This window comes from Gorilla gorilla, chromosome 6, assembly GCF_029281585.2.
Source record: "Gorilla gorilla gorilla isolate KB3781 chromosome 6, NHGRI_mGorGor1-v2.1_pri, whole genome shotgun sequence".
NCBI classification, from domain to species: domain Eukaryota; kingdom Metazoa; phylum Chordata; class Mammalia; order Primates; family Hominidae; genus Gorilla; species Gorilla gorilla.
Window position 1 is genome coordinate 112,126,054 of NC_073230.2, and position 18,073 is coordinate 112,144,126.

Below are 18,073 nucleotides of genomic sequence, written 5' to 3' on the forward strand. Positions count from 1 at the left end.
CCCCTGACAAGCCCCAGTGTGTGTTGTTCCCCTTCCTGTGTCCATGTGTTCTCACTGTTCAGCTCCCACTTATAAGTGAGAACATGCAGTGTTTGGTTTTCTGTTCCTACATTAGTTTGCTGAGAATAATGGCTTCCAGCTCCATCCATGTCCCTGCCAAGGACATGATCTCATTTCTTTTTATGACTGCATAATATTCCATGGTATATATGTATCACATTTTCTTTATCCAGTCTATCATTCATGGACATTTGGGTTGATTCCATGCTATCAAAAAAGAGCTCATATAGCCAAGACAATCCTAAGCAAAAAGAACAAAGCTGGAGGCCTCAGGCTACCTGACTTCAAACTATATCACAAGGCTACAATAACCAAAACAGCATGGTACTGGTACAAAAACAGGCACATAGACCAATGGAAGAGAATAGAAAACTCAGAAATAAAACCACGTATCTACAACCATCTGGTCTTCCACAAACCTTACAAAACAACTTCAATTAACCATTCTTTAAGGTTCTCTGCTAGCCACAAATTATCTTTATTTTCATTGATTAGAGAATGTCTATTTCCCCTTCATTCCTAAAGGAAACATCCACTGGATATGTAATTCATCTTGACAAATGTTCTGCCCCAACCTTCTGGCTTCCTTACTTTCACATAAGAAGTCTGCTACAATTCAACTCAATTTTGCCCTGTAGGTGATGTGTCATTTCTCCATACCTGCTTTCAAGATTTTTTTCTTTTCATTTTAAAAGTTAACTTATAATGTATCTTGGCATGGATTTCTCTGGGTTTGTCTTACTTGGAAATCGCTCAGTTATCTTCACTCTGCAGATGTGTCTTTCACCACATTTGGGGAGTTTTAGCAATTACTTCTTAAAATACTATTCAGCCCCACTCTCTTTTTCCATTCCTTCTGAAATTTTGATGATACAAATATTAGATCTTTTGTTACTACACCATAGGTCCTGGAGGCTCTGTCCTTTTTCCTGTGATTTTCTCTCAATTTAGATTGGGAGATTTCTATTGTTCTGTCTTCAAGAGCACTGATTGCTTCCTCTGTAATATTTCACTCTGCTACCAAGTCCATTTATTAAATTTTAATTTCAGTTATTGTATTTTTCAGTTCTATAATCACCAAGTTGTTCTTTCTTAAAAAAAAAATTCTGTGGTGAGCTTTTATAGCCTTTTCATTTGCTTCCAGAGTATTTAAAACTGCTCATTGAAGTGTTTTTATGATGACTGCTTTAAAACCCTTGTCACATAATCCCCACATCCTATTCATCTCAGTGTTGACATCTGTTGACTGTCTTTTCTCATTCAAGTTGTTATTTTCTTCATTCTTGCTATGATGAGTGGTTTTTCTACTGTGTCCAGTACATTTTTTATATTATGTTAGAGACTGTGGATCCTATTTTAAATTTCTATTTCAACAGAGAGTCACTTTGTTTTTAGGTTTATCACGCAAGTCCTGGCCTACTTCTGTTTGCTATAGTTACAATGACAGTTTAGTTTTCAGAGCCTTTGCAGTGCTAGTGCTATTCTGGTCAGCTTGATTCATCTGATGCCCTGGTGCTCCGTCTCAGCCCCAAATCATGCTACCAATGTAGGAAGAATGTACTTCCCATGTCCTGTTGCCATGAGGTGGAGGGTGAGAGACACCAGGATTGTGGGCTAGGAGGTCGGTAAAGAGCAGAGGGCTCCTTCCTGGGCTGCCTAGTCCTAGCAGGGCACCTGTTAGATCCCTGCTGCTGCTACCTGCATGGGCAGCCTTCTTGGAGGGAATAGTAGATACCAGACCCACAGCATGGAGAGCATTTCCCTGGACCCTCTTTCTGAGTGTCTTCTGCCACTGGATGGAGTTTCAGGAGATGGCAGCCTGTGGTGTTTTTCTGTGAGTTCTGAGGTACCTAACTAGTTTGCCTTTCTATAGCATTAGGCTGGGATTGGAGCTATAGTTATGAAATCATTATTTCATACACACACACATGTGCACATACGTGCAGTGAAAGGGCCTAGAAACAAGGACACACTGGCAGTAATGAGTGCACATACCACTCAGGTCTTGGTTTCCAAATACCATTCTCCTCTAAAAGGAACCAGGGCTCCTTGGAAAAATGGCTGATTCCAAGGCTAGCACAAGGAAAATCAAGAAAAGCCTGGAGCATTATAAATTTATAAAGACATGTCAAAAAGACATCCAGCTTAGGAACATTCAAAATGGCTAGGCCTGGAACTGATATTTGTGTATAACATACGGTTTTTCTCATATAGATAGACTATTCCAGCATCATTTAGTGAAAAGTGACCTGCAAGACAATCTTGCTGAAATTGCTTTGAATCTGAACATCAACTGGGGAGAACTGAATTACATGAAACTTCATACATATAAATATGTTTTATTTTTCTATTTATATCTTAGAAATTTTAAAATAAATTTCCCCACACAAATACTGTATGTATTTTGTTAGATTCATTCAGATCCTATGCATTTTTCTAATACATAAGGCATATTTTAAAAAATATGTTTTCTGTGTGTTGCCAAAGAATAGAAATGCAATTGATTTTTTAATATTAAACTTATATCTAGCCATGGTATTGGATTCTTCTAATTTCTAATAATTTGTCTGTCAATTATTTTATTCTTTCTAGGTAAATATGATACTATAATAAATTTTGCTTCTTTCTGTTTCTTTCCTTTTCCTATTATTTACTTTTCTTGCATTACTAGGCTACTTTGGACCTTTAATAAAATGTGAAAAAGCACATTTATCTTTATATTGATTTTAAACAGAACACTCTAAATACCTTATCATCAGTAAGACTAATGACTGCTGAAGAATTTTACTGGGTTGAGAAAACTGTTATTTATATTGTGTTAAATGTTTTCATTATAAATGGGTGTTCAATTTTATCAATTTTATTTTCTGCATCTAATGGGATGATCATAAGACATTTTTCTCTTTTAATCTCTTAGTATGATAATTTACATTTTTGGATTTTCCAGAAACATCTTTGGATTCCTAGAATAAGCCAGATTTATCACAGGTGGATTATCTTTATCAGATATATGGCTGTTCTTGAGTTACTAATCTTTTACACTTTTGTGTGTAAGGAATGTTTTTAATCTAGGTGAAATTTTGAATCTATGCTCATGAGTAAGAATATCCTTTCTCATACTATCCTTATCTGGCCTTAGTACTGAGCTTTAGATTATCTTGGAGGTTCCATTTCCCTTCTTGTAATGATTCTCATGTCTCATGGTGCACACAAAGTTCCCCTTTGTAAATTTTGTAAATTTCAGCATGAGCTCAATTCAATAATTACTTTGTCACCAAAAATTGGAGTCTCCTATTAAACAGTGAATTTGCTTCTATTGACGTTAAACTCTAAAATGAATCACTTAGATCTAAAAATACCTTGTTCAGATTGTGTGTAATAAATACTTATTTTTGCCAAAGATATACAGAGCTAAAAACAGAAAATAATACCTAGGGAGGCTTAAAAAACATGTAAGCTGAACATTTGGTTAAATCTCAACTTTTCCCTCCTTAGATTTTTTGTTTCTTCGATATTCTTGATTTTAAAACTTAGTCAATTCATGTTCTTTCCAGTCTACTACTGAAAATGTTGTTGAAAATGAAGACAGTTAATTTTCCTTTGAGTGCAGCCTTGGCAGAATTTTTTTTGATGTTTATGGACACTCTACTATTTATTGTCATTTTTCAATAGTTTGCAACTGAAATTCTGACCTTCTTTTGAGTTATTAAATTGCTCAATTTTTCTGAAGTGAAAGAATTATATATTAGAAGTGTAATGTCGATATGTGAATTTCTACAAAGCCTGCATGCCTAAGGACAGGTGGCCTGGGTAAAGAGTCAAATTGGTAGAACCAATAAAGAATAATAAAAAGACAAAAAAAGCATCATGCCATTCATTCAACAACTTAGTGGACAAATCTTTCTATATTTTCACCATAAAGGATGGGAGAATGCCTCCAACAAGGAGAAAATAGCAACTCCTTCCATTTTGTTCTCTTGTATTGTGGGTAGGAACCTACCTCCTCAACTTGTAACATTTCCAGACCTATCCTTTCAATATATAACATGAAAACACACAGTTCATTTCTTCTGTCACCCAGGGTGGAGTGCAATGGGGTAATCATGGCTCACTGTAACCTTCCAGGGCTCAAGCGATCCTCCTACCTCAGCCTCCTGAGTAGTTGGGATCACAGGCTCATGCCACCATGCCCAACTAGTTTTTCTATTTTTCGTAGAGACAGGGTTTTGCCATGTTGCCCAGGCTGGTCTCAAACTCCTGGGCTGAAGCTCTCTGTCCACGTTGGCCTCCCAAAGTGCTGTGATTATAGGCGTGAGCCAGTGTGTGTGGCTCAGGGTTTATTTTTTAATAGAAGAACATCACAGACCAGAGAAAAAGAATATTGTCTGTCTCATATTAAGAGAATTTAGGAGTTGCACTATCTGCCTAATAACTTATTTTACTAGGAAACCATGGAGGTAATATGGGCCATCCATCTGCATATTTGGGAAGAAGCCAAGCAAAAATTAGGTAGTGGCTGAGTTCAAATTAGAAGGGGCTGGGAGACCGTAAGGAAAATGTTAAAAGGACAAAAGTAATAGAGTCTAAAGTTGGAAGCAGAAGGAAAGAGAGACAGATGATGGATAGATGAAGAGGAAAGAAAAGGAGAAAGCTGGCAAGAAACTACAAACTTGAGTTATGGTGAAGGGAAGGTTAATTGAAGCTAAAGAGAGAAACTCAAGACGAACACATTTTAAAAAGCAAGGCTGTATGGATATAGCAGAATGAAACATAAAGGAAGAGTGGCCTGAAAGTTAGTTGTGAAATATGTGAGCTAACTTCTTGAAAATGATTTCTAGTCCTTGCTAAGGACTATTTCCTTACATATCTATCTACCTTAGATAGTAACTATTTTTAAGACAGTAGCTATTTATTTACTATAAATCATTAGCATTTTAAAGCATATTAACTGTGTTCAGTTTATAGAAATAAAAAGTAGAATTTAAATAAACTGCAGTAAAAACATTGAATCTTACCCAGAAGTTGAGTTTAGATACTCCCAGTTTTTGAATTTCATTTCTCTTTAGAATTATTGCCTAAAATGCACATAAGGGAAAATGAAACAATTCAATACAATTAACATTTATATTTTGTATAAATGGTACATTTCAAAAATTATATAGCCACCCTGTTCCATCTCAGCTATCACCAGCCATTTTCCTCCTTAACTGTTGATTTTTCAAATTTTGGACAAATTTTGGCAAATTTCCTTGAGGTGAGAGTTAAATGGTTTGTGTGTCAAAAAGTTGCCTCGTTATTTCCTCACTTAAATACCCTGGCCATTTTCTGCAGGATAATTCCTCTACAAAGATAAATGGTATGTGAGCAGATGAGAGCATCCATGCAAGTCTGTATGTCAGTTATCCAGCAACGTTAGTGAACTAAACTAACATGAAAATCCTTCCTCTCCAAACTGCCGAATAAAATATTTAAACATGTTTAAAAAATGTATACTCATGTGAAAGAGAAAGAACTTCTCCGATGCTAGAAAAAAGATTATTTTTAAAAAATACAATATTAATCAGCAGAGAAGCACCACCCCTGGCAGTCTTTATAAAGGCCTGTAGAATAAGGTTCCAACTATAGGCTTATATTGTAAGGGGAGGGCAGCAGAAGAGGCCTTGGGTCTATGCAAGGTAAGAAGTTGGAACTGAGACTAATACATAAAGCTAGGGTCCTCAAAACTATACCTGCAGTGCTATGAACTGAGTATTTGTGTCCACCTCAAATTCACAGACTGAATCTTTAATCCCCAGTGTGATAGTGCTTGGAGGGTGGGCCTCTGAGAAGTAATTGAGTCATGAGGGTGAAACCCTCATGAATGGGATTAGTGTGCCCATGTTACAAGAACTAGAGAGTTGATGTCTCTCTCTACCATGTGAGGACACAGCAAAAAGGCTTCTGTCTGCAAACCACAAAAAGGGCTTTCACCAAGAACCAAATCAGCTGGCACCTTGATTTCTGAACTGCTCAGCCTCCAGAACTCTGAGAAATAAATTCCTGTTGTTTAAGCCATCCTGTCTGTGGTACTTTTGTTATAACAGCCCAAACTGACTAAGACACACAGTGACTAAGAATACTTCACCTACCATCTCTACAAGTTGATAGGTTATTTGTTTATTCCCAAGTTTGGGGTGAAAACAGTGCGCTCATGAGAAACTGAATTCTCGGACTTGCGTATTATTTAGACTTGGATTCCAATTTTGTATCATTTAGTTGGTGTAGAAATTCCCAAAGTGAGCCAGGATTACTAAACTTCCAATAGGAAAATATAAATGTATCAGATTATTCATTGCAACATTGTTTGTAAATGCAAAAGTTAGGCAACAACCTAAATGCCCAGACATAGGAGAGTGACTGAATTACAGTAAATCCACAGTAGAACACTAGGAAACTACCAGAAAGAATGAGGAAAATCTCTATGAACTGATATCCAGGATAGGCTGTTAAATGAAAAAAAAAAAAAAAAGGGAAAAGGCTATCTTTAATATAAGAAGAGGAGATATAAAAAATATACATGTAACAGTTATTAGTACTTTAAAAAGCCAACTAAATGGGTCAACCAGAAAACTAATGAGATTTCTTACCTACAGGGAATAGGCAGTAACAGGGTGAAAAGAAAGGTGGAGAGAATGTGCTGGAAGGAATAGTGGGAAGTATTTTCTGAGTATAATTTTATATATATCTTCCTCATTGAAACATGGTAATGTTTCACCCAAAGTAACTAAAATCAATCAGAATGAAACTTCTGCGTCTGTCCAAGTTTGTATAACAGGAACCACATTTACTTTCTCACCCTAAAAAACTAAAATACCAAGAAAAATAGATTATAGAGACAACTATGAACAATTATATGCCAACAAATTAGATAACTTATAAGAAATAAATTTCTAGAAACATACAACCTACCAAGAGTAAATTATGAAAACACAAAAAAAACTCAACAGATCTATAACTAATAAGGAGATTAAATCAGTAATAAAAATTTTCTCAACAAAGGAAAACCTCGAACCAGATGGCTTCACTGGAGAATTCTATGAAACATTTAAATAATAATTCACACCAATCCTTCTCAAGCTCTTCCAAAAAACTGAAGAGAACACTTCTATACACATTTTATGAGGCCAGCATTACTCTGATACCAAATCCAGAAAAAGATACTACAAGAAAACTACAGGCCAGTATCTCTGATGAATATAGCAAAACACACACACACACACACACACACACACACACACACACACACACACAAATATTTCTTTTAAAAATGAGCAAAGGACTTGAATAAACATTTCTCCAAAGAATAAATACAAATGTCCAACAGGTATTTAAAATGATGTTCAACATCACTTATCATAAGGGAAATGTAAATCAAAACCACAGTGAGATATCACCTCAAACCTGTTAGGATGGCCATTATAAAACAAAACAAACCAAAACTAAACCAGAAGTAACAAGTCTTCACAAAAATGTAGAAAAATTGGAATGCTTATGCACTGTTGGTGGGAATATAAAATAGTGCAGCCAAAGGGCACATCAGGTAGTCTACACAGAAGAGTTTGCTTCAGAGAGCAGCAATATTAGCCATAAACTAACTAGTACTTTAATTCCAGCTAACAAATCTTAAAAGCAAGACCTGAAAAGATCAGCCTATGTTCAAGTGGCTTAACTGCATCACAGAAAAAAGCTCAAGAATATCTATAGGAATAAGAAAATAATCCAGCAGCTAACAAGGTAAAAGTCACAAAGCCTGGCATCAAAGTAAACATTGCCAAGCATGCAAACACTTAAGAAAACACAACCCCGATATGAGAAGAAGAAACAATTAATTGAAACTGACACAGATGACAGAATTAGCAGGTGGAGGCACTGAGGCAGTTAGTATAACTGTATTACACATGGTGAAGAAGTGGTAACAGAGAAAGAACATGTTAACTAGAGACATAAAAATACTTCAAAGATCCAAAATGAACTTTTAGATATGAAAACTACAATGACTTAAAAGAGAAACACACTGGATGTGATTAACAACAGGTTAGATACTGCAGAAAAACAACTAGTGAACTCTTGAAGACACAGCAATAGTAACTATCCAAAATTAAATAAAGACAAAAATAAACATAGGCTCCATGAACCACTGAACAATTTCAAGCAGCCCAATATACATGTAATGAGAGACCCTAAATGAAAGTGAGGTGGGGAGAAAGAAAAATATTTGAAGAAATAATGGCCAAAATTTTTCCAAATTTGATAAAAATTGTAAACCTAAAGATCTAGGAATTTCAATTAATACTAAATACAAGAAACATAAAGAAAGCTATAGTAAGGCACATTATATAAACAAACTGCTCAAAATCAGTGGTAAAGAGAAAATCTTATCTCTAGCTAGGAATAGCTAGAGAAGTAACATATTATTTATAGACAAAAGCGTAGAGATGTCAACAGATTTCATAAGAAAAAAAATGCAAACAACAAGACAAGTCAAGCAGCATCTTTTAAATTCTTAAAGAAAAGTGCTGTTAACCTGCAATTCTACACCCAGGAAACATACCTTTCAAAAACGAAGGCAAAATAAAGACTTCATGACCAGGTGATTTGCACTAAAGGAAATGTTAAAGGAGGTATTTCAGACAGCAAGAATACAGTAGGTCAATCTGGCTGTACACAAGTAAAAGGCACCGAAAATGGTAACTACAGGGTAAATATATAACATTTTAAAAATTTTAAATACTTTTAAAAGGTAATTTACTGTTTAAATAAAAACAAAAATTTATTGAGATTTCTATATCACATGTTTAAGTAAAATGTATGACAATAACATGAAATAAATTTTAAAATGTACTTTATCAAAATATGTGGGATGTTGATAAAGCAGTACTTTGAGAAAAGTTTATAGCACTAAACACCTGTGTTTAAAAACAAAAAACAAAAAACAGGAAAGGTCTCAAGTCAATGACCTTGCTTTATACCTTTAAAAAAAAAAGACTAGAAAAAAAGGAGAGCAAAACCCAAAGTAAGCAAAAGAAATGAAGTAATAAAGACTGAGTAGAAATCAATGAAACAGAAAACAAAAACAGTAGAGCAAATCAATGAAAACAAAAGCTGGTTCCTTGAGAAAATTAATAAAATTGATATACCTCTAACCAGACTGATGAGAAAAAAAAAAATAGAACACAAACATCTAATACCAGGAATGAAAGAGGAACTATCACTACAGATACTATAGATACATAAAAGAAATAAAATATTATGCCTTTGTCAATGAATTTGACATCGTAAATAAAATAAAAAGATTCCTTGAAAGATACAACCAAAGTTCACTCAAGAGGAAATGGATAACACGAATAGCCTTATACCTTATTAATGAAATGGAACTTGTAGTTAAAAACATTCCTACAAAGAAAGTCCTAGATGGTTTCACTGGTAAATTCTACCAAATATTTAGGGAAGAAATCATAAGGATTTTACACAAATTCTTCAGAAAACTGGAGAAGAGGGAACACTTCATAACTCATTTTATGAGTCCAGCATTGCCACGATACCAAAAAAGACAAAGATGTCACAAGAAAACTATGAACCAATTATTGTCATGCACTTAGGTGCAAAATCGTAAGTACAATTTTAGAAAGCTGTATCCAACAAAAAATAATAAAACAGCATGACCAAAGTGAGGTCTATTCAAGGAATGCAAAGATGCTATAACATTTGAAAATCAACCAATATAATGCAGCACATTAACAAAACAGAAAAGAGAAACTATATATCTTCAAAATTCATTTTTGAAAAAACTCAGCAAGCTGAACAGAAGGGAACTTCTTTAACCTGATAAAGGGCTTCTCTGAAAAATCCTATAGCTAACACAGTTACTGAAGGATGAAAGACTGAACAATTAAACAAAACTTACATTTCAAAATGAGCCATTTAAAATAAGATATTTAAAAATACTAAAATATGTGAAAGAATGACATAAATCAAAATCAGAAAAACTGAGAAATGAGCTGACAGAAATAAAATAATTTGAAATAAAACAAAAATAATTTCAGACATAAAAAACTAGAAGGAATATGAGGAAATGAACATAACAATAATGCCTTAAGAGCTATAAAAGGTGAAGAGAAGAAACTTTTAGAAATAAAAAAAGAAATAAGATAAAAAGTATTCAAGAGAAAGTGATACATTTATAACATATCAAAACTTGTAACACTTTTAATAGCAACCCTTTTGGACAGAAGTAAAACAAGTACTCAAAGCAAAAAATAAAAGAGACAGCCGGGTGTGGTGGCTCACACCTGTAATCCCAGCACTTGGGAGGCAGAGGCGGGCAGATCACCTGAGGTCAGGAGTTCGAGACCAGCCTGGCCAACATGGTGACACCCCGTCTCTACTAAAAATACAAAAATTAGCTGGGCGTGGTGGCAGGTGCCTGTTATCCCAGCTACACGGGAGGCTGAGGCAAGAGAATCTCTTGAACCCAGGAGTTGGAGGTTGCAGTGAGCCAAGACTGCACCATTGCACTCCAGCCTGGGCAACAAGAGCGAAACTCCGTCTCAAAAAAAAAAAAAAAAGAAGAAGAAAAGAAAGAAAAAGTAAAAATAAAAGAGACAAGAAATTTACATACAGCCAACTTCACTTTCAAGTAAAAGGCGACAAAACAAACTGTGACAAACAAATCAGAATTGAAGGAATTCTCTTGTAGAACAAGACTAAAATAACCAAGATAACTAGGAGATAACGACATAAAGACTGGTGATAAATAAATGCATATTTATTCACATAAAAACATGAAATAAGGTTGATAAGGCAGAAAGTACAGTATGCAATACTCTATGTTCTGACAATATAGATACAGAATTAGTAAAAAAAAAAAATGGGTGAAGAGAATGAAAGAAGGATGTGCAAAAAAGTCTTTATTTCTCATAATCATGTGCGTGGTGCAGTATAGCAATTCTCATGCATACACTTTGGGAGAAGGCAAATGGATATATGATATTCTATCATCCCCTGGCTTCTTGAGACCCAAGAGAAACAAAAAAACAAATACAGGATAGAAAGAGTTAAGTAAAAACCCTATATTCTTGAATTTGATTTGGAAATACCCATCAGAACTTGTGAGCTAGTTTACCATAAATGCATGCACACACACACATGCACACACACATATTTTCATGGCAGATTTTTAAAGAAAAAGAGAGAGCCTGCAACCTATAATATTTCCTAGCTCTGCCCACTAATAAGGCCTAGAAACAATGACCTGCTCAGTAGCAATGAGCATCCTTGGGTCCCAGACTGCAGTCTTAAAACACGATTTCCCCAATAAAGGCAAGAAGGGTGCCTTGCAGGAATGGCTTCCTCCAGGTTTTGGGCAGGAGTACACAAGAGAGACCTGGAAAAACTTGTCATACATGACACAAGTATGCTATCAGACCACCAGGGTCATGTCAGAGAACTTAGGAGAAACCTAAAGAGGCTCCCCTGGTCAACAAAGAAACAATCTGAGAATGAGTAAAGATATTAACTTCAATTAACTTGAAATACATCAAAAATGTTTAAATCCCTATGTTCCTAATGAAACCTAAACACACACATACACAGCCCAAAGAGCCCACATTTGGAAGATGACAGGGAATCAATTCATTATTTTTAAAACTTGCAAATAAAGAGGTAAATCAACATTTACTTTACTTCTCCTAAATGAACTTTAGATGACAGATTAGAACGTGACCACTGTGCAATCCCTAATGAATTAACAGATCCAGCATAAGGCACTGAAGGCTAGTACCATAAAGAGAGACATTTTGTGCCTTTTAATGAAAGAACAATACTAAAGACTTGCAAAAGTGATCAAGCCTGAAGCAATCCAAGTTTCAGATCCAATTTCTAATATATCAAGCTATACCATGAGACAAAGGAACATGCTTAGCTACACCACAAGAACTCAAAAAGCAAAATCTGGACCATGAAATCCTCCACATGTTCTATGACTGTGGTTCTTCAACAAATAAATTTCATGAGGATAAAACCAGGCAGATATGCAGGAAACTTGTAGCTAAAAAGAGAAACTTTAAGTGATGAAACTATAAAGGGATGCTGGAAAGTTACTATCATAGCAGTCAAGATAGTCATTATCGTTTTAGGGCAGTACAAGAGAGTGCTTTGGGACAGGTCACATGGAGGCTTCTACACTCATTTAGAAAGTTACAATTTTGATATAATGGTAGTTTAAGAATGTTTGCCACATAATACATAACACAGTCAGCCCTCCACATCCATGGGTTCCAGCTGCTGCAGATTCAACCAACAGCAGATAGAAAATATTTGAAATAATAATAATACAACAGTTTAAAAAGTACAAATGAAAAAACAATACAGTATACAACTATTTGCATAGTATTTATATTGCATTAGACGTTATAAGTAATCTAGAGATGACTTAAAGTATATAGGAAGATGTGCATAGATTATATGCAAATAACACACCATTTTATATAACAAACTTGAACATCTGCAGATTTTAGTATCCACAGGGGTTGGGGGTGTCCTGGAATCAATCCCTGCAGACACGAAGGGGACATTGTACTCATCAGTATTAGCCAGCACTAAGTCAGCACACAAGACATTTGCTTTATGCAGTTTTATCTGTACTATATTTCAAAATAAAAAAAAGTTTTCATTAAAAGAGGTAGATGAGCACACTATTAGGAGTCCTCTACTCTGTAATGGTGAAATAGTTTGACAAAATGTTGGAAAGAAAGAGCATTTTTTCTGGGAGAGAAAGGGGAGGGATTACTATGAGGGAAAAAGGATATGGAAAGCAAAAATGTTAAAACATAACGGCAATCCCAAAAGATTAAATCACTGCACCATACATGGAAAAGTGCTATATTTTGGCATTACCGTAGTTGGTATCATTTCTGATCAGTGTGGAGATGGGAGGTACAGGAGAATATTCTAGGTTCTGGCTTATAGATATCAGAAGTATAACTACAATGTAATAGAACTGACTTACTAAACCACCCTTCCAAACACATATCCAAAAGAGTGTCATTCCATGTCGTTCCTGTGAGGAGACTGCACACTTATTCTAATTATCTTGCCATCGCTCAAAGTAGTTTGGAACTACACTTTCTAAACTGCCTTCAGAAATAATTTAGTTATAGGTGCAAAATAATCGGTCTTATGACTTTACTGTCACACCATCGTTTGAGCAATATCTGTATTACCCAGCCCAATCACACAAAATATTCACAAAATTTTGGTCATTTCCAAAAATCAAATCCACTCTTGAAAGGCAAGACATACTAAAGAATATGCCATAGTCTGTGAAGGAAACTCAGAGGAGTTCCAAAAATGTTCTGGGCAATAGCAGTGTCACTGCAATGAGTATTTAACCTCCTCAAGTGACTTAGGAGAAAAGAAGTCATTTTTACCATAAAATGGGATATGATTAAAGTAAGTCTTATTACTTTATGATCATTTTTAAATATTTACTTGGGCACTGTCTTAAAAAGAAAAACTTCCTACTATAATATTTTTCAAGGATAAGATAAATAAAAAGCTTTGCTTGGGAAGAATTTTGTTATGTTGAGTGATAATCAGGAAAGGGCCTATTTATTCTCTTATACCTGTTTTAGACAGGAAAACATGCTATTTGGCAGGTTAAAAAAACCCCAACTTTATGAACTAAACACTTACCCACGTCATTAACAAAGATGAAGAATAATAAGAAGATAAGTACATTGAATTTCCAAACATCAAAATGAAACTAAGGGTAACTGAAATCTGAAAAAAATGAAAAAAATACATTTTATGGTTATTACATATATTGGCATAATGCATATTTTGTAGGTATATAGCCATTTCTAACGCAAATTTATTTGCATAAAGATGAATGACCCTTGGCCAAATGATAATAGAATTTCAAGTCACTGCTAGATTCTAAGTATTAAAATTCAAGACCATAAACTCTATCTGGCAGAATTTAACTTTTTCTCCATCTGCTACTTGGAACAATGAAAAATAAGTCTATGATTTCTATTGTTTTAACAATGGAGTAATATAATAAGAAAGACTTAGTTATAAACACCAGTTTTACTAATCATATTTTTGTTAGACTTCAGGACTTCTATTATTTATGGAGCTTTACTAACTTTTTATGTTTCTAAGGAAGCTATGTTTGGGACCTAAGCCAAAAACAAAATTGCAAGAATATAAAATTTCAGTTAGAGTGTCATATTCAGGCAAAATGCTAAAAATCTCATATCTGAGAAAGAAAAGGCAGTTTTAAAAGTAGTAATAATAATAAGTAAAACATAAAAATAAAAGTTCTAGAGAATAAAACACATCTACAGTCCAGTTGAAAGAATAATCTGTTATAATATGTCATCTATAATATACATTTCCAGTTTTCCTTCTGGATATCACCAATACCATATGTATTAAATATTACCAAAGAGGAAGTACCCTATAAAACAGAATCACTTCGATTTTATAAACTCTGAGAACCTATCTTAATATTTGACTTATATATATTAAAAATGTTACCATATTCATATAAATGATCTTCTGAAATTTGCTTGGTTCAATGTATCCCACAACATACATGGGAAATAATGATGCTATCTGAAATAATATAAAAAAGCAAAAGTGAAAAAAAGTATAGAAAACTAACACTTTACTATTCACAGGCAAAGTAAATATAAGAGGAGGGCTACAGTTCTAATAATGGTAAGCAAAGGAATTTGAACCAACCTTCCCACGAAGAACTAGAATGGCTAGGAAAAATATAAATATATAAATAAAAACATTTTTAAAATATGTATAAAAGCCACAGACTATTAACAAAGCAAATGAGGAATTAAAAAGATAGATGGCAATCTATACCAATGAGCATGACATTTTGGGCCACTTTTCTCCCAGAGGTATCTGCCAATTTCAACAGAGGCAGATGCCTGCCAGCTGAGAGGCAGTCGGAAGACCAACAAGCTGAGCAGGCATTTCAGCAGATTCAGCAGTCAGAGTGCACCAAGAAGGGTGCTTTAGTTTGGAGTTTCAAAAGACCATACTGTAATAGTGAACCAGAAATCAAGCAGCCCTCAGAAAGACTGAAACGCATCTACGGATCATCTCAATCTGATTGCATAAAGGTGGTTCAAGATTTATTAGTGCTTTTTACTCGCCTCTCCAATTTTTCATATATAATGTCCAGCACCACATCAAAAATAACCCAGCATAGATGGAGATAAGACACTATCACTAACACAATAGAAATAGATCCACAAAAGATTTAGATCAGGGATCAGCACATTTATTATATAAAAGGCCAGATAATAAATATGTTATGCTTTGTTGGTCACATACAGTCTCTTGTATATTCTTTTTCTATTTTTGTTCTATAACCCTCTAAATATCTAAAAACTATTCTTAGCTTGGAGATCACTCAAACACTTCTCTGGCATAATCAGATATATCTTTAAACTATGCTTCAAATGTTCAAGGAAATAACTGATAAGATTGAACATTCCAGGAGAGCACAGAAGTCATAAAAAAAAAAATTGGGCCAGGCATGGTGGCTCACGCTTATAATCCCAGCATTTTGGGAGGCCAAGATAGGAGGACTGCTTGAGCCCAGGAGTTCAAGAGCAGCCTGGGCAAGATGGTGATACCTCATCCCTACAAAAAATTAAAAAATTAACCAGATATGGTTGCACAATGAACTAATTTTAACCTTAATCTATGAAAAACACAATTAAGAATAAAATCTTAAAGTACTCCCAGAAAATAACATTGAATTATCCCTCTGTAAGCATGAAACACACACATACAAAAAAAACTATACACATTAGTAAAGAAAAATAAAAGCCTAGTATATATCCAGAGAATGACTAGAAAATCATTAACAGCAATATCAAACTTACCCAATAACTTCTTTTTTTTTTTTTGAAACTGAGTCTCACTCTGTCACCCAGGCTGGAGTGCAGTAGCGTGATCTCGGCTCACTGCAACCTCCACCTCCTGGGTTCAAGCAATTCTCTGCCTCAGCCTCCCAAGATTACAGGAGCCCACCACCATGCTCGGCTAATTTTTTTGTATTTTTAGTAGAGATGGGGTTTCACCATCTTGGCCAGGCTGGTCTTGAACTCCTGACCTCAAGTGATCCACCCACCTCAGCCTCCCAAAGTTCTGGGATTACAGGCATGAGCCATCACGCCTGGCCCCAAAGAGCTTCTTAGTTTCATCAGTATCACTGGATTAATAAATTTGCTTGCAATGAAATGATGCTCATTAAAAATCTATTCTGCTCTGTTGGCATGTGCAAATAATGAAAAACATAGAATAATGTCTGTGTTATAACCTGAAAGGGGCCAACTATTATGAAGTAAAACAGAGGGAATATTTAAATATGCAGCACCAATTGAGCTGGGGTTATAATTTCATTCTTTGTAGGCTATTGGCAGCATGAGACTTCTTGGCAGAATTTCTCACTTCCAATATAGAATATTATTATTATCATCAGCATTTGTTATGTAGGAAGGAGCTCTGATGGAAAATCTTAGTATCATGAAATGTCATCAAAATTCTCCATTTACTCTCTGCTTCCCCAGTTCAGTTTCTTGTTACTAGTTATGTAGTTGCTTTAGAAACAGGATATGGGCTCAGCTCACTTAAGCAATGATGAGCTTTATGATTAAAGCTCGCAGAAATGGTGCCAGGTAAAATTCTGCTCCACAGATAAAACAGCCAACGTTTAGCTGGATTAGAAGCAGAACGTCCTGCTGTCAAGAGTAGGATTGGCCCTTAGCATGCTGTGTAGCTTGGCACCCAGAAGGATTCCCAGGACAAAAGGAAAATCTCTAGGTAGGTATATACAGATATTATCTCAAACACCAAAAATAACATTTGTGAATAAAAATAATAGAAAAACTCCTTCACATGTCGAGCCTTAAAATCTGTCAAACTAATCAATACAGTAAAAGAATGTGGAATTATATTATTTCATAAAAATCATACCTTTAAGTAAACTTTATTTCCTATTTTGAAAATCTTTTAGGGCGTAAATGTAACCATATTTAAAAATTTCTATGGAAACAACCAAGTACATCTTGCATTCAATTTAATTAATATATGCAAAGGAATATAAATCCTTCTATTACAAAGACACGTGCACCCATGTCTTCACTGCAGCACTATTCACAATAGCAAAGACATGGAATTAACCCAAACGCCCATCAGTGAAAGACTGGATAAAGAAAATGTGGCACATATACACCATGGAATACTACGTAGCCATAAAAAGGAACAAGATCAGGTCCTTTGCAGGGACATGAATAGAGCTGGAGGCCATTATCCTCAGCAACAGGGACAGAAAACCAAACACCACATGTTCTCACTTATAAGTGGGAGCTGAACAATGAGAATACATGGACACAGGGAGAGGAACAACATACACTGGGGCCTGTCAAGGGATGGGGTGGGGAAAACATTAGGAAAAACATCTAATGCATGCTGGGCTTAATACCTAGGTGATGGGTTGATAGATGCAAAAACCACCATGGCATACATTTACCTACGTAACAAACCTGTACATCCCGCACATGTACCCCAGAACTTAAAATAAAAATAAAAATTAATTTAAAAAATCATCTTACCTGTGTAAAAAGTATAAACTGAGCAAATTGCCAGGGAAGCATAAAAGCAACATTGGAAAGACAGAGTGCAATGAAGGGCCTTCTATCATTGCTTGAGGTCCTTAATAGAGAGAATTGATACCAGTAAGTTTCACCCTAAAAATGGGCTGTCGCTGAAAAGAAAGACTAATAGCAAAATGATAAAATCTACATTATTCCATTACCTTTACTATAATACAACAAAATATAGTTAACTTTGTAAAGTATACTAAAAAGAACTTGAAATACTTCATTCCTTGCATGAAGCAATCAAAATTAGAGTTTTAAAATTAACATTGTAATTTACCATT

At 34.9% G+C, this 18,073-nt stretch overlaps 1 protein-coding gene across 1 annotated transcript in view; it reads right to left on the reverse strand.

Annotated features, from left to right (window-relative positions):
* Window positions 1-18,073, reverse strand: part of LOC115935380 (probable C-mannosyltransferase DPY19L2) — a 68,436-nt gene that overhangs the window by 45,389 nt on the left and 4,974 nt on the right. Inside the window, exons 3-6 of the mRNA XM_055392544.2 lie at window positions 17,745-17,844; window positions 14,641-14,718; window positions 13,792-13,878; window positions 5,076-5,135 (exon numbers count right to left, since the gene is read on the reverse strand). Of these exons, the coding sequence (XP_055248519.1) occupies window positions 5,076-5,135; window positions 13,792-13,878; window positions 14,641-14,718; window positions 17,745-17,844 (325 nt within the window). The remainder of the gene's footprint in view (window positions 1-5,075; window positions 5,136-13,791; window positions 13,879-14,640; window positions 14,719-17,744; window positions 17,845-18,073) is intronic.